Here is a 26,397-nt window from a genome sequence, read left to right on the forward strand (position 1 = left end):
ATATAAATACATAAATGCGTAAATGCATAAATGCATGCATAAGTAACTTATTTTTGCATTTTAGTTTGGGAAGTTTCTATTGACATACATTTAAGCTCATAGACTTTTCATTTCTATTACACTGTTTTATTTTGTAGCATTTACTTTTGAGTTTTTCTTAGAGTTCCCATCTTTTACATACAGTGGCTATCTGTTACTGCATGTTACTGACTTTTTCCATTACAGCCCTTAGCATATGATTTATATTTCAAATTCCCATTCTTCTAATTCCAAAATCTCTATTACATTTGAGTCTGGTTCTGATGCTTGGCTTGTCTCTTCCACCTGTGCTTTTCTTGCCTATTAGCATGCCTTGAAATTTTTGTTGAAAGCTGAACATGATGTATTGGGGTAATAGAGGGCACAGTAAACAGGCCTTTAGTATGAAGTTTTAAGTTTATCTTGTGAGGAGTTAGGCTGTGGTTATTGTCTGCTGTAGCTAACTGTGTTAGAGGCTTTTTTCCCTCTGTAGCCTTGTTTCTGTGTCCTCTGTTGCTTTTGGGTCTCCCTAAAAAGTCCTTGTTAACTGGAGGGTATATCCTGGGAGCCCTCAGTTATAATCCATTGTTACTGTACTGTAGCCTTGTTGACGTGGCTGTAAGTTACAGGGAGGGAAAATGGTGTGTAATCTTATGATGAAATCTCCATTTTGTTTAGTGAGTTAGAGTCCTGGGTTGTGGCTTTCAGAAGATTTTCTTAGCTATTTCTTCCCTTTCCCCTCAGTTGAGGCAGGAAGGCTACAGAGGTTCCAGTTGTATAATTGCCCTTTCCCCAGGTCACATAAGGCTCTGGTGGTCTACTGTGAGGGCAGCTCTTTGTTAAGGAAAGTAGAATGCTCTGGGTATATTTCAGAATGATTTTTTTTTTTTTTTGGTTGCTGTCTTCCTTTTCATTCTGTAATGTTTCTTTCTTTTTTTTTTTTTAATTTTTATTTATTTATTTATGATAGTCACAGAGAGAGAGAGAGAGAGGCGCAGAGACACAGGCAGAGGGAGAAGCAGGCTCCATGCACCGGGAGCCAGACGTGGGATTCGATCCTGGGTCTCCAGGATCGCGCCCCGGGCCAAAGGCAGGCGCCAAACCGCTGTGCCACCCAGGGATCCTGACATTCTGTAATGTTTCAAAGTATATCGTAGACTTCATATTCTACCTAATACATTATTGGAAACGTATCTCAGGCGGGTGTGGACATTATAACCACCATGCTATCATCACATCAAGCAAAGTAATTCTTTAATATCACCTAATACCAAATTAATATTATAACTAATTAGATAAAAGATACCTTTTTTGAGTTGGCTAATTCCACATAGATCCAAATAAAGTCCACATAGCTCTTGTTTTATTTAATACAATAGTTTGTTCTTTTAAAAAAAGCAGTTTATTTGTTGAAGAAACTAGTTCATTTGCCCTATAGACTAGTACTCATTCTTACTTTGGGTTGCCTTTGCCCATTTGTGAAAAAATCAATTGACTGCTAGGTGTGGGTCTGTTTCTGAATAATGTGTTCTGTTCCATTGATCTCTGTGCCTGTCCTTTTACCAGTGGCTTTGATTACTATAGTTATATAGTGAGTCTTGAAGCCAGGTACTGTGAGCCTTCCAACTTTGTTCTTTCAGAATATAAAATTTAAGTGTATGATTGAGATCCTAATCTTATACTTGGTTATATAATACACAGAATATTTGACTAGTGGAAAACCATGTGGTTTTTAATACTTCTGTTTTTTTACATTCCTAAAAGGAAAATCTTAATAATATTTTAAAAGTTGTTTCTCTGAAATGGTTCAATACAGTTGATGAGTGAAATTATTTTAAAATTAGGTTTTTCATGGAACAAATACTTGTTTGTAGTAACCTTTACTTTTCACATCTGCGTTAACATTCATCTTAGAACTTGGGATTTGTGATACCAAGTATATATTTGCTATCCTTTGTTAGAAGCTGTGCCTGAGGGCGGCTCCGGTGGCGCAGCGGTTTGGCGCCGCCTACAGCCTAGGGTGTGATCCTGGAGACCCGGGATCGAGTCCCATATCGGGCTCCCTGCATGGAGCCTGCTTCTCCCTCCATCTGTGTCTCTGCCTCTCTCTCTGTGTGTCTATGAACAAATAAATTTAAAAAAAAATCTTAAAAAAAAAAAAAAAAAAAAGAAGAAGCTGTGCCTGATCAATTTGCTTTAATGTAGAATAACTGGACCAGAGATGTCAGTTTGTTTTTTTTTCTTCCCTTTTCCTTGTCAACAAGGCCATTTTTTAAAAGTCCTTTATTTTAAAAACTCTTTATATTTTCCTATTCATATCATGGTAGCTCTTTTTCAAGAAATCAAACTATACGAAGGACAGTTACAATTCATCTTTTTTCCTTTTAAGTAGAATACTGCATATATGCAAAACAGTGTTACTGTTTAACACTTCCTAGTATTACTGGAAGAAGAAAAGTTTAAAAATATAATAGTCATGAACTTGCTACTCAACCCTGGAATTGCAGCATTACCGATAACTTGACAATCTAACTTTGTATCTTCTTTTCTACCCCTCTGCTTCATCCCAAGAGATAAACACTATTTAGAATTTTGTGTTCATCATTCGTTTGCTAGATATCTGCTGCAAGTCTTAGTCTTTTTTTTTTTTTTTTTTTTTGCCATTGGCTATACACTTTGGGAAGCACTAAGTTTTCAAGAAAAACAAAATTTGTTTTTTGTTTTTGGAGAATGTAGAAGTCTCAGGTAAATGATTAGTGTAATATTCTATATGGCCACCATATTCTAGTAAAAGAAGTTTAGAAAATAAGATCTACTTTAGACATCTAACTTAATCTTTCTGGACCTGTTTTGTCTTCTGTAAAGTAAGAGAGTTGTAGATAATTTTTCTTTTTTTAAAAGATTTATTTATTTATTTATTTTATTATTATTTTTTAATTTATTTATGATAGTCATACACAGAGAGAGAGAGAGAGAGGCAGAGACATAGGCAGAGGGAGAAGCAGGCTCCATGCACCGGGAGCCTGACGTGGGATTCGATCCCGGGTCTCCAGGATCACGCCCTGGGCCAAAGGCAGGCGCTAAACCGCTGCGCCACCCAGGTATCCCTAAAAGGTTTATTTATTTACTCATGAGAGACATAGGGAGAGGCAGAGACACAAGCAGAGGAAGAATCAGGCTCCTCGCCGGGAGCCTGATGTTGGACTTGATTCCGGATCCCAGGATCACGCCCTGAGCCAAAGGCAGATGCCCAGCTGCTGCCATCCACGCGTCCCCAAGTTGTTGTAGATCATTTTAAAAAGATCCTTCAGATAGTAAATTTTTGCTATTATTTTTGTTTTTATTACTCTTTTATAGTTTAGGAAAGCTGAAAATTTATTTTGCCCCAGAGTTTTTCTTTGATTCCTCTTAAATACCTACTCACAGGTTATCATAATAATTATTTGATAGAGTTTGAATTTTAGTTAATGTGTGGAGACATTTGCAATTTCACTTCCCCCCTTTGAAATATGTTTGATAAATCAAAAGTAATGTATATAGCTTACGTTTTTTACATGAAATAAAACAATCATAAGTTAATACCCATGAATACCTTTCTAAGTTGTGTTAGTTATTTATTGTTATATAATAAATTATTCAAAAACTTCGTGGATTAAGACAATAAACAATTATTATCTCACATAGTTTCTGGGGTCAGGAATCTAGAATGACTTAGCTGGGAAGTTGTGGGTCTCTAGTGTCTAGTGAGGTTTTAATGAAGATGTTTGCTGAGACTTCAGTAATATGAAAGCTTGGCTGGATTGGAGCATCCATTTCCAAGCATGTGGATGACTGTTAATAAGATGCCTTCTTTCTTTCCTAGCTGTTTTCTGGAGGCTTCAGTTCTCAACTTGCTGGCCCCTCCATAGGACTGCTCTTAATATGGCAGCTGGCTTCCCCCAGAGCTAATAATTGGAAAACAAGAGAAACAGCTGCCAAAACAGAAGATACAATATCTTCCATAACTTAACTTTTATAAGTGAGATACTATCACTTGTATCCTACTGGTCACACAGACCAATTGTGGTACACTGGTCTGTGGTACACTGTGGGAGGGGACCACAAAAAAGGGGTGAATGAGAGTAGGTGGAGATCACTGGGTCCATCTTGAAGACTAGCTGTCACCCTTAAACTAGAGCATTACAAATAACTTGCATCTGTCTTTTGTTACCTGTTCATCCGACGTCCTTTGACTCCCCCAAGGGGTAACACTTAAAGAAAATGTTTGGTTTTCTTTCCCTTATCCTTTTTTTTTTTAAAGTAATAAATACATGGGTAAATACTTTATAGTTCGGTTTGTTTTTGATCCTCATGATATAATATATTATTGACGATACCCCCTGTGGTCTACATTTCTTCTCCGTGGCTTATTTATTTTATAACTAGAGGTTTGTATCTTTATCCTCTTCACTATTTTGCCTATCTCCCTGTAGTCCTCCCCTATGGCAATGACTGGTTTGTCCTCTGATATTTATGAGTTTGTTTCTGTTTGTTTTTGGTGATTTGGTTGGGTTTTTAGATTCCACTGAATGAAATCATACGGTAATTTGTCTCTGACTTAACTTCACTTAGCTTACTATATTCTGGGTCTCTTGATGTTGTTACAAATGGCAGGACTTCATTCTTTTTTGTGGTTAAGTAATATTCCATTGTAGATATATACTGCATATTCTTTAACCATTCATTTATTTTTTTTTATTTTTTATTTTTTAACCATTCATTTATTGATGGACATTTGGGTAGTTTCCATATCTGGACTATTGTAAATAAAGCTGCAATAAACATAGAGGTACATATATCTTTTTAAATTACTGGTTTGTTTGTTTTTTTTTTTCCTTTGGATAGATACCCAGTAGTGGAATTACTGGATCATATAGCATTTCTATTTTTAATTTTTTTTGAGAAACCTCCTTACTGTTTTCCACAGGGACCGCACCAGTTTACATTCCCATCAGCAGTGCATGAGGATTTCTTTTTCTCCACATCCTCCCCATTATTTGTTATTTTTTGACATTTTGATACTAGTCATTTCTGACTGACCTGAGGTAAAAGCTCATTGTGTTTTGATTTGCATTTCCCTGATAATTAGTGATGTCGAGCATCTTTTTATGTGTCTATTGGGCGTCTGTCTGTATGTCTTCCTTGGAAAAATGTCTTCAGGTCCTCTGCCCATTTTTAATCTGATTATTTGGGTTTATGTGTGTGTGTGTGTGTGTGTGTGTTGGGTTGTGTAAGTTCTTTATATATTTTTGGATATTAACCCCTTATTGGATATGTCATTTGCAAATATCTTCTCTGATTTAGTAGACTGCCTTTTTGTTTTGTTCATGGTTTCCTTTGTTGTACAAAAGCATTTTATTTTGGTGTAGTTCTAGTAGTTTATTTTTGCATTTATTTCCCTTGCCTAAAGAGATATATCCATAAAGTTATTGCTAAGGCTGATGTCCAACAGGTTACTGAATGCTTATTTCTTTTCTTTTGATGGTACCTTAAATGATGTGTTGACTCCTATTTTGAACGGTGTAAGGATTCAAGAACACTTTAAACCTAGTCATCCACTTTCTGACTCGTGTGTTATTACTTTCTGTTATTGTAGTTTTCTTTTTTAAACTCTTAAATTAGATATTATCATAGTCATTATTCTTAAAGGCTTTATATATTTGAGAAAGACAGAAAGAGCAGGCACATGTGAGGAAAGGGGCAAGAGGAAAAGGGAGAAGCAGACTCCCCGCTGAGCAGGGATCCTGATGTGGGGCTGCATCCCAGGACCCTGAGATTATGGCCTGAGCTGAAGGCAGACACTTAACCCATTGAGCCACCCAGGCACCCCTACCTTGTTATTATTTTATATGGAAAATATTTTTTAGACTTACATATGTTTATCATTTTTTATATCTTTTACCATCTCCTTTGGGTTATTTTTCACCTCCTTAGAATATGCCCTTTAGAAGTTCCTTTAGTCTCTGTTTTTTATATATTCTCTCACTTTTTTTTTTAATCATATACGTATTTATTTCATTTTCCTTCTTGAAAGACCATTTTTCTGGGACTACAATTCTAGACTGATTGTTATTTTCTCCCAACATTTTTGATGAATCTGTTCCACTTGCTTCTGATTCTTTGTTGTTGAATCATTGTTTTTTTAATAGAGGTTTACTCTTCTCTCTGGTGCTTTTAAGATCATGTTTTCCTCTTCTGTGTTCTATTCTTTCATTGATATATCTGGGCATGCATTTCTTTTTATGTGTCTAGCATATTCAGCTTATTACATTGATTTCTTGATCTGTTGATTCATGGTTTATATTTTTTAATTTTATAAGTTCCAGAAAAATTTTGGCTTCATCTTTCGAGGCATTATTCTTCTGCTCTCTTCTTTCTATATGTCAGTTAGATGTATGGTAGACCTAATTCTGTCCCTTTTCTTTTTTCTTAACTTCTCTTAAATTTCTCTTACCTTCTCTTTAATATTTCTCTGTTCTTGTTTCTTAAATTGTTTTGAATATTTCATTAATTCACTCTTTATGTGTGTCTGATTTATTACTATGTAACATATTTAAATTTTTTTTTCCTTTCAGTAGGTCTTCCTTTCCCCCACTTTCAGATCTGCTCTCCCTATTTACTCTTGATAGTTTCTTTGTGGTTTGCTTAGCATTGTGATTATATTCTTTATTTTTTGAATGTGTCATTAGCTTTCTTATATGTTATATTTTAAATGCCAATATCTCTGTCTCACTGTAGTTTAAATCTGTTTGTTTCTTTTGATTTTCACTCGTGGTTTTCCTTCATTTATTCTTGGTGATTTTTAATCATGAGCCTTTTGTCTCATCTTAATCTATGTTGATTCTGCATTATGAAATGGTAGTGTTTTCTTTAGAGAGGATTTGTCTTTGCTACCTTTGGTAAACAGCAAAATAGTTTTGGGAATGAATGGCACTTCAGTTCTTCATATTAGAAAGAGTTTTGCTCGCCAGTTATTGCCAGGGCAACTCTAACTTGTCTTCCCCTGAATAGTGTGTTACCATTCTTGGAAAGGCATATCTGTTGCCTTCAAATTTAGAAACTTGAGGGAACTTCTGGAATGTCTCCATTGGGATGTGATAGTTATTCCAAAAGCTTTGAGTGTTAGATTAATTATATAGATCTAATTTTGTTTTTACTTATTTAAAAAGTCCCTGAGTTACCTATAATTTGTAAGTAAGGAATTTTCAGAAAGCAAAATCAATGATGAAATATGTGTACATTCTTATTTATACCTTTCTTTGGTCTTTATTTCAGATCTCTTGAAAGCTCTGAAGCCAGATTACGTGGCCCCCCTGGTCCTTTGGCTTTGCCACGAGAGCTGTGAGGAAAATGGTAGCTTGTTTGAGGTAATCTCCCCCTTCCTGCTTTCTCTCAAAGCAATATTTGTGTAATTATATATTAACAATGGTCTAAACATTAATATTTTCCAGTTGCTCACACTTGCAAAGAACTGCATGAGTTGCTATCAATTGTGTAATTTTTAATATCATGGTTAACTAAGGAGCAAATGTTGACAAATGCCCTTTTTAGAAGTAACAGCAACTTCATAAATTCTGTTTTTCCTTACTTCTTCATTTTTAATATTCTTACCAAATGAAAATGTGACTGGTTTGATGTGTTTAGTCAAATGGAGAAAGTTTTATTTGGTTTGGGAACCTGAATGTGAAAGTAAAAGGATGGAACTTAGGGTTTAGAGTCAGCAAGATTGGGTTTTGGATTTTTGTTTTGATAATTGCTGGCTTGCTGGAATATCATACAAATTAATGTTTCTGAACATCAGTTTTCTTCAGCTTTTGTGGTGACAACTAGAAATCATATTTTCATTTTTAAAAAAGATTTATTTATTCATCTGAGAGAGAGAGAGAGAACTCAAACGAGAGGAGGGACAGGGAGAGAGAGGAGAGAATCTAAAGCAGACTCCATGCTGAGCGTGGGACCTGGCACAGGGTTCGATCCCATCACCCAGAGATCATGACCTGAGCTGAAACCAAGAGTCAGACACTTAGCTGACTGAGCCACCCAGGTGCCCTCAGTCAGCTTTTTAAAATCTTGGCATGGGATCTAGTATGTAACAGTCACTTTTCAATTGGAACTGTTATGTCACTGTTGCAGAAATTTAGTCTCGGTGTGATAGATCCAGACATAACTATTATTTACTTTAACTTTAGAAACAAATGTTTCTATTTTTCCTTGTTGCAGAGCTTTAAATGTTTGTTGTAAAAATAAAAAGCACACATCCAAAGAGATCCACTTTTCACAGCACAAAGTCCTTTTAAATCTCTTTATGCCAATGTATACATCTTTGATTCCTCATTTGGGTGTGATCTCTCTCTTTTTTTTTCTAGAACTGTTATATTTTAGATCTCTGCCCCCCAACCTTTGATTCTCTGTGGTAATAATTAACCTGTTGACGAAGAATACTGTGAAAGCCAAAAATATTTTTTGGTATCAAAATAACCTGGCTTAGTTTGAAGTGACTGCTGTATTAACCTGATGCATTTGAATAAAAAGCTGTTAAAATAAAAAACAGTCTGCACATGTCTAAGTAGAGATGTGTGCCTCCACTTTCTTAATCACAGCACTAAATGTGAATTGTGGAATATTAGAGGTGGAAAGTACCTTATAAGAACTTTGCAAATTTAATAATATCAAGCTGTCTAGATCTCAGAATTTGGTCTCCCTATCTTTTACATCATTAAGGAATTTTTAAAACTTTTTAGGTTTTACAATTATGTTTGTTATTAATTCTGTGGACAAAAATCATACATGCCTTTGTAGTAAACTAAATACATAGCAAAGTGTAGAGAAGAAAATAAAAATCATCAACATTACCCGTATCTAGAGATAACTACTATTTGTATTTTTCTGTATCCTTCCAGGCTTTTATTAGATGCGCATCTTAAATAGTGTTTTTTTTTTTTTTTTTTTTTAGATGTGCGTTTTATGCACACAGCCAGACTTCTGGAGACAACAAGGTCATTTTGTAGATGACCTTGTAGATGTATATGTTTTCCTTTTCTTACGTCATGAACATTTTTAGTGAGGGGCATTTTGTGTGCATGATTCAGAAAATATATTAAACACCTATAATATCTTGACTGAAATCTTGAAAATGAATTTTGCCTCTTTGTTTGCAGAGTTCTGAGTGCTATCTAGAGTGCTGTCTAGAGTGTAATCTAGGTGTAGAGATGCTTTGGCTCAGCTGGAGCTCCTGTGTTTAATGCCTGTGAGGAGCTTACAGCTTGTTGCTTTACTCCCAAAATAGAGTAAAATGTGATCTCTCTCTTTATTACCAAAAACACTGCTGTTGTATCTACTCTGACAGCATCAGGACTGATAGGTCTATTGTAAATGTTGTAGGCATATTAATATCAAGCCAAAGGGTGATAAATATCCAGACCCTTGACCTAGAGCCACTAAGATGTGTTCTGTGTGCTGAGAACACAGTTTTGTCCTATTCATGTGAAATTCTGATGGTAAATTCCAGCATGCTGTAGTTGTGCTGGAAGATTGGCAACTATATATATAATATATATATATTAGACATTTTCTTCTGGGATTCCCATGCATGACCTCTAGGAAAAACTGGATCTTTCTTTGTAGCAGTTAATATATTTGGCCATTTGCCTTCTCTCCATAAAAATGTTATATTAAAATGACCATATGTAATTCATTAAGTCAAATCCTACTTTTAGTTTTCTTTCCTTTTTATTTTTTCATTCGCTAGGTCTTTCTTTTTTTTTAAGATTTTATTTATTTGAGAGAGAGAGTGAGAGAGTGAGTGAGCAGAGAGAGGGAAAAGCTGGCTCCCCACCGAGCAGGTTGTCCAACATGGGGCTTGATCCCAGGACCTTGGGATCATGACATGAGCTGAAGGCTGACACTTAACCGACTAAGCCACCCAGATGCCCATTCACTAGGTCTTTCTAGAGGGATGTGATTTCACGCCTGTGTTGTGCTGGGCAATTTTACTTTTATATTGTTTAACCTTTATGGTTATCTCATGAAAAATAGTATCATTATTTTACATGAGAGGAGCCTTGGATTTAGGGAATTCAGATAATTTGATGAGGGTCACACAACTAATAAGTAGAAGAATTAGTTTGAAGCCTTAGTTTTTGATGTCAGTCATGCTTCTTTACCATATGCATTTCTACTACCTTGTGCTGCTTTGTATTTCCACTCTGATAAAACGAATAGCACAAAGTTCTGGAGGCCCGTGGACTCTTGTAGAGCTGTATTATTTTCATCCATTATGATCTAGCCTTTGGATACTTTTAGTAAGGTAGACGCCTGCTCTTCTAATTTAAAATATTCTTTTCCTGATTCACTTTAGTTGATGTAACTGTTATCCCTCTTTTTTGGTAGGTTGGAGGAGGATGGATTGGAAAACGTAAGTCTCTCTCAGTTTTCGGTTTGCCATACCTTGTTTCTGTTTTTTTAACCTCACACATCCAATCAGCTGTGTAAAGATCTTGCCCAAAGCTTTACCATTGGAGCCTCTGCATGCATGGTCACACTCAAACATGGTTATACTGACAGGTATTCTAAAACAGGGAAGCTGTCCTGCAGGCTTTTGGTATTTTCAAGAAACCACTGAGTTTTGTTTTTGTTTTTTTTTCTTTTTCCTGTTGGCAGCCCTTATTCTCCACTTATGTTTTAGTGTTGATGTTTGGCCTCCCTATCTCTGGCTTTGCACATTCTGCAGAGAAATTGAGTGGGAGAGAGGGCTCTTTGGAGAAGATGGGAAGAACTCTGTGTCAGATGACACAGAGGCAGGGTTTTCCATTTCTCTCATTTGATTCTTTTCTTCCTTGGGGCCATGAGACATCAGGAGGTGGCAGTGAGGAATCACAGTGGACAACTTGCTGAGACAGAAATTGCAACTGATGTCTGGAAATTATTCCCCTTTTGTCCAGTAGGAAACTCATGTGGCTTCAATCCTCTCTCCATCTGTCAAATCTTTTGTGCTTCAAATTGAATAATTGCTTCATGACATTAAAAAAAAAATTGTGAAAATTCCAGTATCCTAAATTAAGTTTTCAGTTGGGTGTTGGTATCGAAACTACTTGAGTTGTTTAAAAGGTTGTCATTATTGGAGAATATTGTTGTAACATAAGGTATCAATATTTTGATCATAAATGACTGTTCTCTTTGGTCATTAAAGTAATGTACACTACTCAAGCATTACTCAATAGAAGTGTCTTAGGATATCCATTTAAGAAAGAAAATCAGTTGTTGGAATGAAAACTTTTTCTGGGACTCTGTCGATAGGAAAGCTCTAGGAGCAGGCTTTCCTGTCATTCCTTGAAGTGGATCTTCAATTTAATATTGTCAAAGTCTGCCCATTATGTTTAATTAAACAAGGTTACTAGTGGTTATTGTATTCCTTGGGCTTTTTGAAAAGAAAACAGTATTAAAAGTTTCTCCTCAGAGAACTTACACAACAGTAACGATTTTGGTGCATATGCCCTAGTCTAGTTGGCTTCCTGTGGAAAAGGAGCCAAGAGCAAAGGGAGGGGAAGGGGAATTATTTGGGGCCATGTGATATATTAATTTGAGTATCTGGAGCCTTTGACCTGTTATCATCACCTGTCCTCACTTTGCTGTTTAACAAAGTTCTATTCTGTTACCTTGAAGTATATTACTCACGTGATCTGTGGTCGTCAAGTCTGTCTTTTTGTGTGATTATATAGAGTTTAAATTTTTATGATTCAGTGTTACATTCTACCTTTGGTACTGTCTGGGGTAGTCAGAGGAGAAGTTTTTCCCTTCAGCTTTAAATATATATATATTTTAATTCACATTATTCCAATGGGTTTGTTATTTGAAGAAAAACCCATTTAAAGGCTTGTAGCAAAACCCTTTTGCTGTGAGGATCTGTTTTTTGCCCCAAGTTCCCTTTCTCTTAAGGTTAAAAAAATTCAAGGGGCGCAGATGAATTTGACTTTCTGTGTTTCTCTTAAAAATCTGTACTCCTTTTCTTTGTTTTGTTTCTGTGACCAGTACGCTGGGAGCGGACCCTTGGGGCCATTGTGAGGCAGAAGAATCAGCCAGTGACTCCAGAGGCAGTGAAGGCCAACTGGAAGAAGATCTGTGACTTTGACAATGCCACCAAGCCGCAGAGTATTCAAGGTAGAGTCCTGAGTCCATTCACTCCTGGCTGGGGAACCAGAGATAGCAGAACATACTCCTCTCTTACAGAATTATCTTGTTTTAACTAGAGCCCATTTTCTGCTCTGGTAGCTGTTAGAACTCTTCAAATTTAAGATATGTATGTCGAGCCGCCTTCAGTTTTTCCATTTTTTTTGGTAATTCTACGTTTTTGGTGGACGTCCAGGTGGGGGATCCACGCTCAGATATTTCAGGTTATACTGATCTCTCTCAGCTCAACTCTGACTACTTGGCAATCTCATCAAAGCTGCTTTTGTTTCAGAAGTATGTGATTCTTCACTGCTTCCTTTGGAGGCAGAGACTGTGTCTTGGTTGTGCTGCTTTTGTATTTGGTGCTAGCTTGGTACTGAACTCAGAAAGGAGTCGGTAAATGCTTGTTACCTTGAGGTATTGAGTCGTTTATGATCTGCCACAGAAATAGACAACCAGTAAAAATCACATTAGTTTTTCTTTTAATTTTTTATTTATTTATGATAGTCACAGAGAGAGAGAGAGGCGCAGAGACACAGGCAGAGGGAGAAGCAGGCTCCATGCACCGGGAGCCCGACGTGGGATTCGATCCCGGGTCTCCAGGATCGCGCCCTGGGCCAAAGGCAGGCGCCAAACCGCTGCGCCACCCAGGGATCCCTCACATTAGTTTTTCTAGTGTAACTCACATATGCATATCATATGTGAAATTTAAAGGACTTATCTGGGAAAGTGTGATTCAGGGTTATTTTACAGACAAATCTTTTTTTCCTTTTAGTAATTTTGTATTCAGTGTTTTGGTAGGAGAATATATATCTTAAAAACTGACTAATCTGGGTTTTTTCCCTCCTTAATGACATTTTCCTACCTGCTGGTACACTCACTGAAATTTTCATTGTCTTTTTTCTCAATTAGATGGTATCATGATTGTTAGGTCATTGATGGTAGGTAGCATTGGCTATATCCATATTTTGATGTTTGTGATAAATTTAGCCTGTGAATTAACAGTTACCCATCGATGAAAATGGATGAAAGGAAAAAGGAAGAAATATATTAAAAACTTTGCTCTGATGTCAAAGTTTCACTTCATTGCCTTACAAGTATTATCAAGAAAAAGCTAACTAAATGAATCACATAATTATAAATGAAAAAAAAATACTTCTAAGTATCTGAAGTACAGTTAGGAGAAAAATCTCACATTTTCTGTACAACTATTCTCATCTTACGGATGACAGACTAAGTCCCAGACAAACGTAGTGAGCGGCCCACCTTGTACAGTGTCTGAGCCGAGTTAACTCAGGCTGTCTGTGTCAGGGTGTGGTCCTTTTCTGCCTGTAGCAAGGCGACTTTCAATTTAAAGCCTCCTTTTGACAGAAGTCTGAGTGGGGCAGTGAGGAAAGGACTCAGTGGCAAGGAGATTCTCCACTAGTGTCACCAGGAGTGGCAGCTCTCCTGATCACATCTCATTCTTTGGTTTGCTTATAGTTTTGGTCCAAGTTTGGAAGGAGGCCCATAGTGCCAAGGTCCCCGAGTCTCTAGAATCTTATGGCATATGTGGATGCCCCATGAATCTCCTTTATTAACCTTTTTGACCCCAGAACAGCAGCTTCTGAACCCTCTCTGTAATCTCTGGTCATAATGATGGTTTTCTCTGGAAGAACTTTGTGTACTATCTTCAGAGCTATCACTTGAGATAGGAGGGAGTTCAGAGGTAATTGTGGCATTGTTCTATCCTGGAAGGGGAGGGTGGTGGGGAGAGAAGGGAAATTAGGTTTTCCTTCACCAAAAATGGCATGTCTCCGGACAAAGGTCCCACTGAGTGGAGTTGTAAAATCGATCAGTCATGGCAAAGCTCAGAGTCTCCTTAGAATCATAACCCAAGAAGAGAATGCTGGATAGTGTCTTGTTCTCCATTGAAAACACCCAGTTATCCTTGGTCTATTTCAACGTCTTTGACAGTTTTTTCCTGTAATAGCCTAGCCTCATATATCCAGTTCATGAGGACCAGTTCTGTGGCTGGCTTGCTGAATGTCATAGCAGCGATTATCTCGTACACTGTTGCCTTTCTTAGTCACATCTTTAACAAAAGCATTATTGTTGTTATTATTTTTTAGAATCAGTTGCCAGTTTAATTGGAGTTGTAAATACAATAGATTCGGATGGAGGAGTTTCAACAAATCATACGAGTCATGCAGCATCAACAGCTACATCAGAGTTTGTAAGTAGGGGAGAAAAGCCTATACTTTCTCCAAAGAGTCTCTCTTTTCTTTCTCTCTTTCTCTTTTTTTTTCTTTCATACAGAAAACATTATTTTCCAAGCTACTAATTTATTGTTAAATAGGAAAGATAAGTGACTACAAAACTTTCATTAAAATCTGTACTAAGTATTTATAGAATTTGAATGAACATAAGGCTGAAATGCAGCCTTGTGTGACTTTTACGTCTTTAGTATAATTAGACAAATATCTCTCCCCACGCCCACTTTTTTGGTTGTATTGTTGATAAACCGACTTTAGTTACTATTTTTCTAACTTTTTCGGAAAGGATATCTATTGAAGTGCCTCTTTGGAGTCATTTTTTTTCTTTTCAGAGAAAGCATCGATAGATTTTATTTTGGAACTATTTCAACATGGCTACAAATAAAGAGCCTCCCATTGTGTCAGAAATTCTAATAGAACTGTGGTTATAGCTCATGTGAAATTTGCTGATTTACTGTCTCCCATCTTTAGCCTTTAAGCAAAAAATGGTAGTGCATAAATAGTAAGAAATAAATCATCTGATGTATTTGATTTTGGAGTTTTGTGACTCAGGGCAGACATGGTGATAAAGTTAGCAATCTAATTTTAACCCTGAGAATATGATAGGATTATAGATATGATACTACTTTACGGGCTGGCAAACTTTTTCAGGAAAGGGCCAGATAATAAATGTTTTAGGCTTTATGGACCACATACCATTTCTGTCATATATTCTTCCTGTTTTTCTTTTTTTTTAACTCTTTAATAATATAAAAACCATTCTTAGCTCTCAGCCCATTTCAGAATGAATATGATTGATAACTGGACATTATTCTTTTTTAACTTAATGTATACTTCACACATTACCTAGACATATCGCTTAAGTAGAAAAGTAATGGTATCAATTAGATAAGGGGCATTCCTAGTGAGGCACTTAAAGTAAAATCTCAATTTAACTAAAACCATTATGAGGCAATCTCATTTACAAGTATTATGCAGTGTTCTGCTCATCTCTTTACAGTGAATTTTATACATTAGCTCTTACAGGGCAATTCACTATCCCTATTTATGATATATTCATTATTATTATTATTTTTTTTTTGTATTTTTGAGTTGCTAATAGGTGCTGAGCTAATAGGGCTTCTCACCATTGGATATGGGAAATTTGAAAATGAGACCTACTGTTAGTAAGAAGCAAACAATAAAAATGTACTTACCTGTAAATGAAGTCCTTTTCCACACATTTTCTGATGGTTTTCTATTAAAATAAAATATAATGAAACTCCATGAATTTCACCAACATAACATTCTCTTCACATCTCTTCAAAAGCAAAATAGGTCTGTAAGCAGTTAATAATTTTGGAAAAGTTAAAATGTTAAGTATTGGACAAAAATATCAGTGAAAAAATAATTTTCTACACCTCTCTCATAGGCTGGAGCCATTGGCCATAAATTTCCTCCATTTTCTTCTGCTTACACGGAACTGGAAACTATTATGTATGCCCTAGGCGTGGGGGCATCGGTCAAGGAACCCAAAGATATGAAATTTATATATGAAGGAAGCACCGATTTCTCCTGTTTGCCTACCTTTGGAGTTATAATAGCTCAGAAATTTGTAATAGGTGGAGGATTATCAGAGATTCCTGGGTTTTCAGTCAACTTGGCAAAGGTATGTATAATAAGGAAGCTTTATTTGCTTCTTTTGGTTTCTTTAAATGGTATTGACATTTATCACATGGTGTGGGTGTGTGCGGGCGCATGTGTGTGCACATATTCATGTATTAATAACATGAATTCAGGAGTAGCAGTTGATTCAGGAGTAAAGATTTAGCATATCTTTTGATTTTTCTTTTTAAAAATAGAAGAGAGTTGAAGGGGGCAAGCAAAAAAAAAAAAAAAAAAAAAGAAGACAGCAATTAGATCCAGTCCCATAATCCTGGCATAGTGTTCTTAATTCTCTCCCTGCCATTTACTTGCACCAACAGTAAAGAACTGACCAACAGTTTGACCAACAGTAAAGAACTGCACTAAGCTTCAGTTTCCTTAACTATAAAATGGGCATGATAATTCTTACCTGATGATACTGAGCCAGGTAATTATCTGGGAAGAGTATTTGAGGCAGAGAGAACAATTGCAAAAGGCCCCGGGGCCAGGTGCATGGTTGGCTTGTTTGGGGAACAGTATGGGGACCAGTGTAGCTGTAGGATGAACCAGAGGGGAGTGGTGAGGAAAGAGGGCCTTGTACTCATTATAAGGATTGCAGCTTATCTCTGATTAGCCTGGGGGAGCAATTTGTAGTGCTCTGTACTAAGGAGTGATAGGATCTGCCTGTGTTTGCCCACAGGTTCATTTTTGCTATTGCATAGAGAAGAGATTATCTGGGAGCCAAGCAGAAGCAGAGAAATTTGTTAGGAGTCTCTTCTGTAAGTTAAGCAAAAGGCTGGCTGTGAGGAAAGGAAAGAGAAGTCGAGGATGAAAGTTTTTGTAACTGGGATGATAGATGTGCATATCTGTCTCTATACATTATTTACCATATATATAATATATTTAATATGTATAATAGTTAATATAACATACTGTGTATGATAAGATAGATATATATGATTACTCTAAGGTGGGGATGATCAGGAGTTGATTTGGACACACTTGAGATTCTATTACTCATTCAAGTGGAGGTATAAAATGGGCAGTTGAGTATGTGAGTCTTGAGTTCAGGAGAGAAGTCTTCCTGGGGTCCTGAGACTCTCCGTGATGTGTAAAAACACAAGACTAGATGAAATCACATAATGTATGAGTGTACATAGAGAAGAGTCTGAGCTTAAGGACCCTGCAAGTGTTAAGAGGGTGAAGACCCGAGAAAGAATTAGCAAGAGAGACTGAGAAGGAATGGCTGCTGAGGAATGAGCTCTGAGGAATATCAGGATGATGTGGTATTTGGGAAGCAAAGTGAACAAACTTTCAGGAGGGAAGAAGCTGAACAACTGTGAGAAAGCTTTTAAGGTAGGGTGGATTTCATTTCTCTGAGCAAGGTTCAGGTAATGAGTCCAGGGATAACTCTTGAATCATAGAGCTGTGAGCCAGTTCTCTGACATTGATGATTAGGAGACCCATGTACTAAAGGATGGATTAGCTCATTGCTGCTCTGAATCTGTGAGAACTGATTTTATTTTATTTTATTTTAGTATTTATTTATTTATTTATTTTTTAAAGATTTTATTTATTTATTCATGAGAGACACAGAGAGAAGCAGGAGACATAGGCAGAGGGAGAAGCAGGTCCCCGGCGGAGAGCCTGTTGGACTAGATCCCGGAGTTCTGGGATCACGCCCTGAGCTGAAGGTAGATGCTCAACCACTGAGCCACCTAGGCATCCCAAGATCTGATTTTATTTGAGTGTCTGATGAAGTTGAGAGGGAGATGAGATACGGATCAGGTCACTGGTTGGTTTAGTCCCTGTCCCATGCATGGTATTTGCTGCCTCCAGTTCCATTTGGATAATTGAAGTATAAACAAAGCAAATGTTTCAAAATTCTGCAGAGTACTCCTTCAGAGTTGGAAGGAGTTAGAAAAATCATAAACAGTGTTCAAAATCGTGGTGGGGAATGATGCCATTTTGAGCTGAAATCCCTGTCTTGCCAGCTTCAGGTTTCCAGGCCATCTGATACAGTGGGCTATCCTGCATTTGTCTCATGGTTTCCCTTCTGGGTTCTTAGGAAGATTGGAAATTAAAGCTGTCCCATGTCAGTGCAGGAGTGGTTGTTTGAATACATGGGTCAGGTTTTATTTTTCCTGTCCTGTTGTTTTCCTACTTATATTGGTATCTTCTTGCTTCCATACATTGAGGTTAAGTGGCCATCAAGTTAATACAATATTCTTGGTATCTATTAATAGATAATTTATAAGATATATCTTATAGATGCACATGGATCTATGTCTATATCTATAGATTCAGATAATATATAAGATCTTACACCAGGGAAATATTGACAGTGTTAATTCTTTTACTTTGAATATAGTTGTTTTACTTTTGTGTTTTATTTTTTATTTTTTTCTTTAAGATTTTATTTATTCATTTGAGACAGAGAGCATGAGCAGCGGGGAAGAGTAGAGGGAGCCTTCCTGCTGAGCATAGAGCCTGATGTGGGGCTTGATCCCAGGACCCTGAGATCATGACCTTAGCCAAAGGCAGATACTTAATGATCTGAGCCTCCCGGGCATCCCTACTTTTTTGTTTTAGTTGAGTTGTTTGTATGTGGTATGTGTGATTTGAAATTACGTTACTAGGACTGGCCAAGTTATTCATTTTTATTCAATAGACATTCATTAAATACCCAGTATGTTCCAAACACAGTGATAAGCACTGAAAAAATAGCTTAGTTTAGTGTTTGCATTGGCAAACAATCCACAATTATCGGTCAACAAAGATTTATGCGTGTCAAGAAAGAACACAAAGCTATCTTTTCTGCTCCAAAAAATCTGATAGTCTTTAGGGAACTGATTATTTTTGAATCCTATGGTTAAGAAGCAGAAGCCAAACTGAGACCGATAACTTGGGTGAAGTAGTGATGGGAACATGTGGGCAGTGAAATATCACTTGTGATTAGTGATAACCATAGCAGAACCTGTGAAACAGGAAAGTCTGCTAATAGAATTTTGTTGACTCTAACATAGGTTCTCCATGGGGAGCAATACTTGGAGTTATATAAACCACTTCCCAGAGCAGGTGAGTTCTTGATGCACTGATTTCTTAATCATACCCTCATTTTATTTCCCAACTAACCTTCCAAAGTTTGTCATTTTGTTAAGTTGGTGCAGAGTGACTTAAATAAATCATATTGTGAGCTGTTAGAGTAGATGTGAAGTAATAGCTGTTTTGGTGACCTTAAACTTTGTCCTTTGGTAGTCTTATTTAATAAATTACTTCAGGATACTGACAGTTTATTTCCACTGTTATATATGCTATTAACACCTGAAAAGAGTCTTTTTTATGTATGTGAGTTCTAAACTTAGTAATTGTGTGTAATCCTATGTAATTCCTATGAATATGGTTTTTGGTTTCTTTCTCAGGTATTTATGTTGGTAGTGATTTTCATAAAGCAAATTGCATTAAACATAGAGAATTTCTTGTTTGTTCTTAAGATTTTATTTATTTATTCATGAGAGACACACAGAGAGAGGCAGAGACATAGGCAGAGGGAAAAGCAGGCTCCCCATAAGGAGCCCCGATGAGGGACTTGATCCCAAGACCCTGGGATCATGACCTGAGCCAAAGGCAAATGCTGAACCACTAAGCCACCCAGCAGTCCCCCAGAATTTCTTATTAACTTTTTCCTGTTTTCTTTTAGAGTAAATAAAATCATGTCTGCTGTAATAATGAATTTTGTTTTTCTCAGTAATATCTTGTTCTGTAAAGCTGCTTTTCTCGTTCTTCCACTGTAATTTGACAAATTTGCTTTGTTACACTGTTCTAATGTCAGCAGTCTGATTAAATACTGACCATATAAGATTGTAAAATACAAAAAAGTGCTTGTTTATCATTTCACATTATATGACGTAGAGGTCAGCAAGTAGCTGCACTTCTGTAATGTTTTCTCAGGTCTTTTTATTTCTCTAAAAATTTTAGGTGATTCTTCTCGTTTGAAGCCAAATGGCTTTATTTCAATGGTACAGCATATGTTTTCTGTGAGGCAGTGCATGGCTTTGATGGCTGCCTTTGTCAGATATCTGCTGGCTACCTGCCATGTGCAAGGCATAGTTTTCAGTTTTAGATGAATTCTCTAACCTGGCTATGTACTGAAATAGCCTCTTACTACCTTATATTACCTGTTACTTTATTTATTTTTATTTATTTCTGGAGGGGTGGGTGGTAAGGGCAGAGGGAGAGAGAAAATCCCAAGCAGGCTCTACTCCCTTTGTGGAGCCCAACATGGGGCTCAATCTCATGACCCTGAGATCATGACCTGAGCTGAAATCGAGTTGGACGCTCAACCGACTGAGACACCCAGGCTCCCCTACCTGTTATTTAAATAAAATATGGATTATGGATCCCAAACACTGAGGTGTTGGGTGCATGCATGAGTCATGTGTGTGAGCTGTGGTGGTGGCGATGGTGGCAGTGGCAGATACCTGGGGGATCCCTCTGTGTTACATGTGCAACCAGCCTAACATTGGTTCACTTGGGAACTCGTATTATGAGGAAAGCAGAAATGTGTGAAATAGATTTCTGCCTTTAGAAATTTTAAATATAAAGAGAGACATATAGGCCTATACTCAAAAATGATTACAACAGGGACACCTGGGTGGCTCAGTCAGTTGAGCGTCCAAATCTTGATTTCAGCTCAGGTCCTGATCTCAGGGTCCTGAGATTGAGTCCCACATTAGGCTCTGTGCTCAGTGGGGAGTCTGTTTGAGATTCTCTCTTTCCTTCTTCCTCTACCTCTCCCCTTGCTCATTCTTTCTCTCAAAAATAAATGAAATCTTTTAAAAAATGATTACACCTGAAAAGTGATATGAATAGGAAGGTGTGGAAGATATTTTTCTCAATTTCTTGTACCTCCTTAGCTTCAAGTGATGTTTTCTGTGAATTATTTTTTTCAGTAGCTTTTGTGCATTTTCTTTAAGTAGTGTTAAAGCTGACTCTCTAGTAAATATGAATATTCAAAATCTGAGATACTTATGTTTTGAAACCTCTTTAAACTGCAGAAAATCAAGATATGACTATTATTTATGATCTTCCCTTAAAACCTCACAGGTGATGAGATATAGGGCCACATGCATCAGGAGACTGATGTCCTCATTCATATCTCTCAGTGGCTCTTTTGTTACTGCAGTGGTACTGTCAGAGACTGAGTGGCCCCTCATTGGGGTAGAAAAATAAGCATTAGATTGAATATAAAAAACCTAATTGCAAAACTTTATTTTCATCATGACCTAGCACATGTTTTAGTGTGGGATATGCTGGTCTCTAGATTTCCTGGACAGTAAAGGTTTGATTTTATTATGTTGCTACTTGTTGTTTCAAATGTAGTGACTCAGGTACTCGGTTTCCTTTTAATGTTGAATTATTCAGCATTATATTGAAAATTATTTCAAAGCATAACTTTTTAATTTTGCTGAATTTACATGGAAACTGTTACATTCTCTCATATCTGAATGTAATACCTTTATGGTCTTTAAAGAGTCTCTTTACTTATTTATTTTGTTTTTCCCTTTAGGAAACTTAAGATGTGAAGCAGTTGTTGCTGATGTCCTAGATAAAGGATCCGGTTCAGTAATTCTTGTGGATGGTAACTCACTTCCAGTTCTTCCCATAATATTGTTAGATTGATAGACCATGTATGTAACCTAATGCTTCACCCTAGAAACTGATCAGTAAGTTTGTGTTCACCTTCCAGTTTCTGAGAAAGCAAGATAAACCTTCTAAAAATTTATAAGTTCTTAGAAAAGAAGCGAGGATGGGGAGAAAGTGGGTTGGGGTAGGGGTGGGAAGAGTGGGGCGTTTCAGACAGCAGGCTGGTATATAGAGCATTGGTGGCTAACTCAGCTCGTTGGCATATGGACTTGGCGAGAAGGAACCCATTGACAGCCATAAGTTGATAATTAGTCTCTATTGGAAATATTCTTGTCTTTGTTATTTGGAACTTGGAACATATTTGACCCGAGTCATTTTCATAAATGCTAGTTAAATTCCTAAATGTTGCACATTCAGGCCTGTTGAACTCATGTGGTTTAACACCGTAGCCATATTATAGGTTCAGTGGGGAGAAAAAAGGTGATAGTAATTTAATAAACATTGAAATGCTAGTAATTAAACATCAGCTAAAGATACATTGCTTAAAATTCATTTATTCTAAAACTTAAGAAAATAAATAGACCTTTATTGTTAAAAAATTTGGAAATAAATTACGGTGGAAAGTTTAATGTTGTCTGGCAGTTGGAATATAGGTTTCATCAGTTTTGTTCTAACTAGGTAGATTGAAGGTTTTACTGTAAATGTTGTTGAGGAGCTTGTCTTGTTTTTACTAAATCATATGCTGAAAACATTTTTGATGCTCTTTTTTTTAAAAAATTTTTTATTTATTTATGATAGTCACAGAGAGAGAAAGGGAGAGAGGCAGAGACACAGGCAGAGGGAGAGGCAGGCTCCATGCACCGGGAGCCTGATGTGGGACTCGATCCCGGGTCTCCAGGATCGCGCCCTGGGCCAAAGGCAGGTGCCAAACCGCTGCGCCACCCAGGGATCCCCTGATGCTCTTAAATAATCTTGTTACATTGTTTGCATTAGCTCAGAGAGTTTCATAGTAGGTCTGTTCTCTCTCTTACTCTCTTGTGTTCTTCTTCCTTCTCCCTTTTCTGTTGTAGATTTTTGTGTTTTCTTATCATGCCAGAAGTTGGCCACCATTTGGCTACAACTCTTCTAATTTTTCTTTTGCTCTTCTCCCTTTGCTACCACATATGTAACATGCCACAAAACAAATGTCCTGCTGTGACCTTAGTTTTCATGTTTACTCTTTTCTCGTGACCTACTGCACTGATTTAACTACAGCTTGGTTATGGCTAATAGTGTATTAGAATTTGTGGACAAAGGGTAAATGAAATCAGATACCCAATTTCCTGTGTAATAAAGATAAAAATCTTACTTTAAATACATACTGCCATAACCTTCCTTATTTTTTGCTATAATTAGATTTTTCCTTAGTCTGCAGTTCAGAGCCCTATTTCTAGTTTTCCAGAACTGGAGATACAAGATAATAATCAAACTCTCACTGGGCAATTAGTGGAAAGAGGGACAGTTGTCCTACATTCATTAATTACTTGTTTACTTACTTGCTCACTCATGTCATTTATTCATTAATTTACTCATTAATTTAATATTTGTTAGGTGCCTTTTCAGTCCTCGGTACTATTCTGATCATTGGGAATATGATGGTGAGCAAAATGCCCATGATTCTACCCTCCTGAGGCTTATACCTTCGTTCTCACTTATTTCTTCTCTGTATTCTAGGCTGTTTTTGAGTCCTTTGGCACAATGTTTGAAAGTTTGAGAGAGTGGATATTTGCATTTCCTACTGCGAGTTTTTGAAATGTTTGAGGTGGAAAGAATTGAGATACGGTAGGCAGTTTAGGAGGTTTAAAAAGAGATGAGAGAAACTGCTGTTTCATAATGAAGAAGAGATTTGTGAAGATTCTCTTCACTCTGCTTTCCAGAGACTAGTAGTGAATGAATTAAGAGAATGTTTTGTAAACCAAACTTGGGCATCTTGAAATTACTGTACCTTTTAGTAACTAGATTTTATTTTCGAAACTTTCAAAGGAATTGCCGATCATGTAATGGTTAACTAGTCATGTCTTTTGATAATAACTTCCTTTCTTTTTTCTTTCATTTGCTTTTCAGTCTATTCTTATTTTGAGGAGGAACTTATATGTTATAATCAGTTCTCTCTTTTCCTTGTTGGCTCTGGAGGTACTGGTGGAAAACGGACATCAGACAAAGTCAAGGTAGATAAGTTTCCTTATCTATATTTTGAATATACATTCTGAATACACATATTACTATATGTACAAACTACATATTACCCTATGTGTAATTTCCTAGAGTAGATCCTCAGTAATTTATACTTCTTTGAATCAGAGTATGTTTCTTGAATTGGAAGTGCTGTTTACACGTGTGTATTTTGATAGATGACACATGTTATGTAGATAAGTCTGGCTTCTATAAATATAATGTATCTGAAATAATTGTGGGAACATTTTAACTTTCTTATCCAAATCTTGTAGCACCCAGAAGTCTTTAGAAAATCCCAACACATGCAGTTGATCCTTGTATAAAATGTTACCCCATGGCCTTATTGAATATCTAGAGCAATCTTCTGGCAATGAGTGGAGCCTAAGAGTTGGGTCTGATACCAGAGGAGACAGACAGTTGGACAGAGAGATCAGGGAGAGAGAGTCACGGAGAGCCCTCTTGAAATTAATGTCCCTTGCAGGGTGATTATGCCCTTGCCCAAGGCCGCACCTCTGAGGAGCAGCACAGAGTCTGCTCATGGTGGTGGAAGTAGAGTTAGCTAAAATAGTCTAGGCAAGGCACCATAAATAAACAAGGTAATAGTAACTACAGGCCTGCCAAGGGGAAAGGAGGTCGGTGTCCAGAGTTGTTGTAATAGGTTATCTAAGATGCCCAGTCATCAAGAAAAAAATTACAAGACATGCAAGAAACAGGAGCACATGACCCAGAGACAGAAAAATAAGACCAGAACAAAATGGGCAATAGAAACTTTCTTTGAGAGGACTTTACAGATGAAGATTCAAAATCTTCAGAGAACTAAAGGAGAACATGCTCAAGAAGGTCAAGCGTGATGGCAGTGACTCCTCAGGGAAAATCAGCGAAGAGAAATTATCTAGCAGAATCAAACAGGGATCCCTGGGTGGCGCAGTGGTTTGGCGCCTGCCTTTGGCCCAGGGCGCGATCCTGGAGACCCTGGATCGAATCCCACGTCGGGCTCCCGGTGCATGGAGCCTGCTTCTCCCTCTGCCTATGTCTCTGCCTCTCTCTCTCTCTCTCTCTCTCTCTCTCTCTCTCTCTGTGACTATCATAAATAAATAAAAATTAAAAAAAAAAAAGAATCAAACAAGTTTTGAAGCTGAAAGTACAATGAGGGAAAGGAAGCATTTTCTAGAGTGCACAGGAGTAGATTTGAGCTGTCAGAAGAAAGAATTGAAAAGTTTGATGATCTGTCTGTCTGATCATCTGTCTATCTATCCCTACCTGCATACCTATATCAGTCTCAAGGACAGAAAAAAGATGAAGAGAAGAAAAAGGATGAAGAGCCTCAGAAAAATGTGGGATACCGCATGTATAGCAGCATGCGTGTAACTAATGGGAGTATGAGTAAGAGAGCAGAGAGAGAAGGAAACAGGCAAAATGATGGGATGATAGTTTTGATGAACAACATTAATCCACACATCTTGGTATCTAAGCCAACTCCAAATAGGATATTGATGCAGAGAGACCCACACCCTGAGTAAAGTACCTTTAAAGATGAAATCAATTTAGGTGTGAATTGTTTGTCTAATTCTTATGGTTATTATCACCTTTTGCCCTGGAAAGAGTCTTTTCTTCTTTCTCCTTTGTGGCTGAGAGAACGGATCTGATTGTATATTCCTTTCATTACAGAGTCATTTCTGGGAAATCACAACACAGATGATGCTAGCAGTTAGGAAATTTTAAATGTTATCTCTTGGACAGGAAATATTTTTGAAAGCTCTTTAACTTGCAGATTTTATTATATTGAAACATGGGTTGTTCATCAAATACCAGTTTGAATAAAAAGAAGTAACTATTACTTTGTTAGTACTTAACATAGGATGTTTTTTGATTTTAGGCAACTGTAGCTGTGCCTAATAGGCCTCCTGATGCTGTTCTTACAGATACCACCTCACTCAATCAGGTAAGATTGTGTTTCAAAAAGGAATAAGCCACCTGACTGGTGGTGACTCTTGAATGTATAACTCTGATATATAATTTTGTGAGTCTGAAAGTAGTGGCTGTGTCCTTCAGCATCATGAAAATAATGGCATATTTCCATAGTTGGAATCCAGTCTTTCTAAATTTTTGCTCATCAGATTTTTTTTTCTCTACCATATATCAAAAGTAAATATAGAATAGTTAGTGGTTTGGCGCCTATTAGTTAGTTAGTTTGTCATTTGTTAGTTTAGGAAGCATCATGCTTTGTTGGCAAATTGGCAAGTGCTTAGAGAGACTGCCTAGCTTAGTAGTGAAGAATTTCATTAAAGCAGTGATAAAAAGTGAGCAGGATAAAAAGAATTGAAAGGAAAATTTTCGTCACTCTTTTTCTTTCAAGAAAGAAAATTGAGCTACATTCCTTGAAAGCAGATTATTTTAGGCCAGTTTTAGTGGACAGGCGAAATAAAGCCTCTTAGGA

The 26,397-nt window shown here is 37.0% G+C and overlaps 1 protein-coding gene and 1 long non-coding RNA gene across 5 annotated transcripts in view; one reads left to right on the forward strand and one right to left on the reverse strand.

The window, feature by feature from the left end:
* The window catches only part of LOC112659675 (uncharacterized), a 117,940-nt gene that overhangs the window by 58,031 nt on the left and 33,512 nt on the right, over window positions 1-26,397 (reverse strand). Inside the window, exon 3 of the long non-coding RNA XR_004803840.2 lies at window positions 15,674-15,714. This is a non-coding gene — a long non-coding RNA (uncharacterized LOC112659675). The remainder of the gene's footprint in view (window positions 1-15,673; window positions 15,715-26,397) is intronic.
* Window positions 1-26,397, forward strand: part of HSD17B4 (hydroxysteroid 17-beta dehydrogenase 4) — a 93,435-nt gene that overhangs the window by 28,234 nt on the left and 38,804 nt on the right. For all 4 annotated transcript variants that reach the window (XM_025446743.3, XM_035697076.2, XM_035697078.2 and 1 more), the window contains exons 9-17: window positions 7,333-7,424; window positions 10,447-10,471; window positions 12,085-12,213; window positions 14,334-14,437; window positions 15,889-16,125; window positions 19,127-19,178; window positions 21,670-21,741; window positions 23,850-23,953; window positions 25,837-25,902. In XM_025446743.3, the coding sequence (XP_025302528.1) occupies window positions 7,333-7,424; window positions 10,447-10,471; window positions 12,085-12,213; window positions 14,334-14,437; window positions 15,889-16,125; window positions 19,127-19,178; window positions 21,670-21,741; window positions 23,850-23,953; window positions 25,837-25,902 (881 nt within the window). The remainder of the gene's footprint in view (window positions 1-7,332; window positions 7,425-10,446; window positions 10,472-12,084; window positions 12,214-14,333; window positions 14,438-15,888; window positions 16,126-19,126; window positions 19,179-21,669; window positions 21,742-23,849; window positions 23,954-25,836; window positions 25,903-26,397) is intronic.

Source organism: Canis lupus, chromosome 11 (genome assembly GCF_003254725.2).
Source record: "Canis lupus dingo isolate Sandy chromosome 11, ASM325472v2, whole genome shotgun sequence".
NCBI classification, from domain to species: Eukaryota; Metazoa; Chordata; class Mammalia; order Carnivora; family Canidae; genus Canis; species Canis lupus.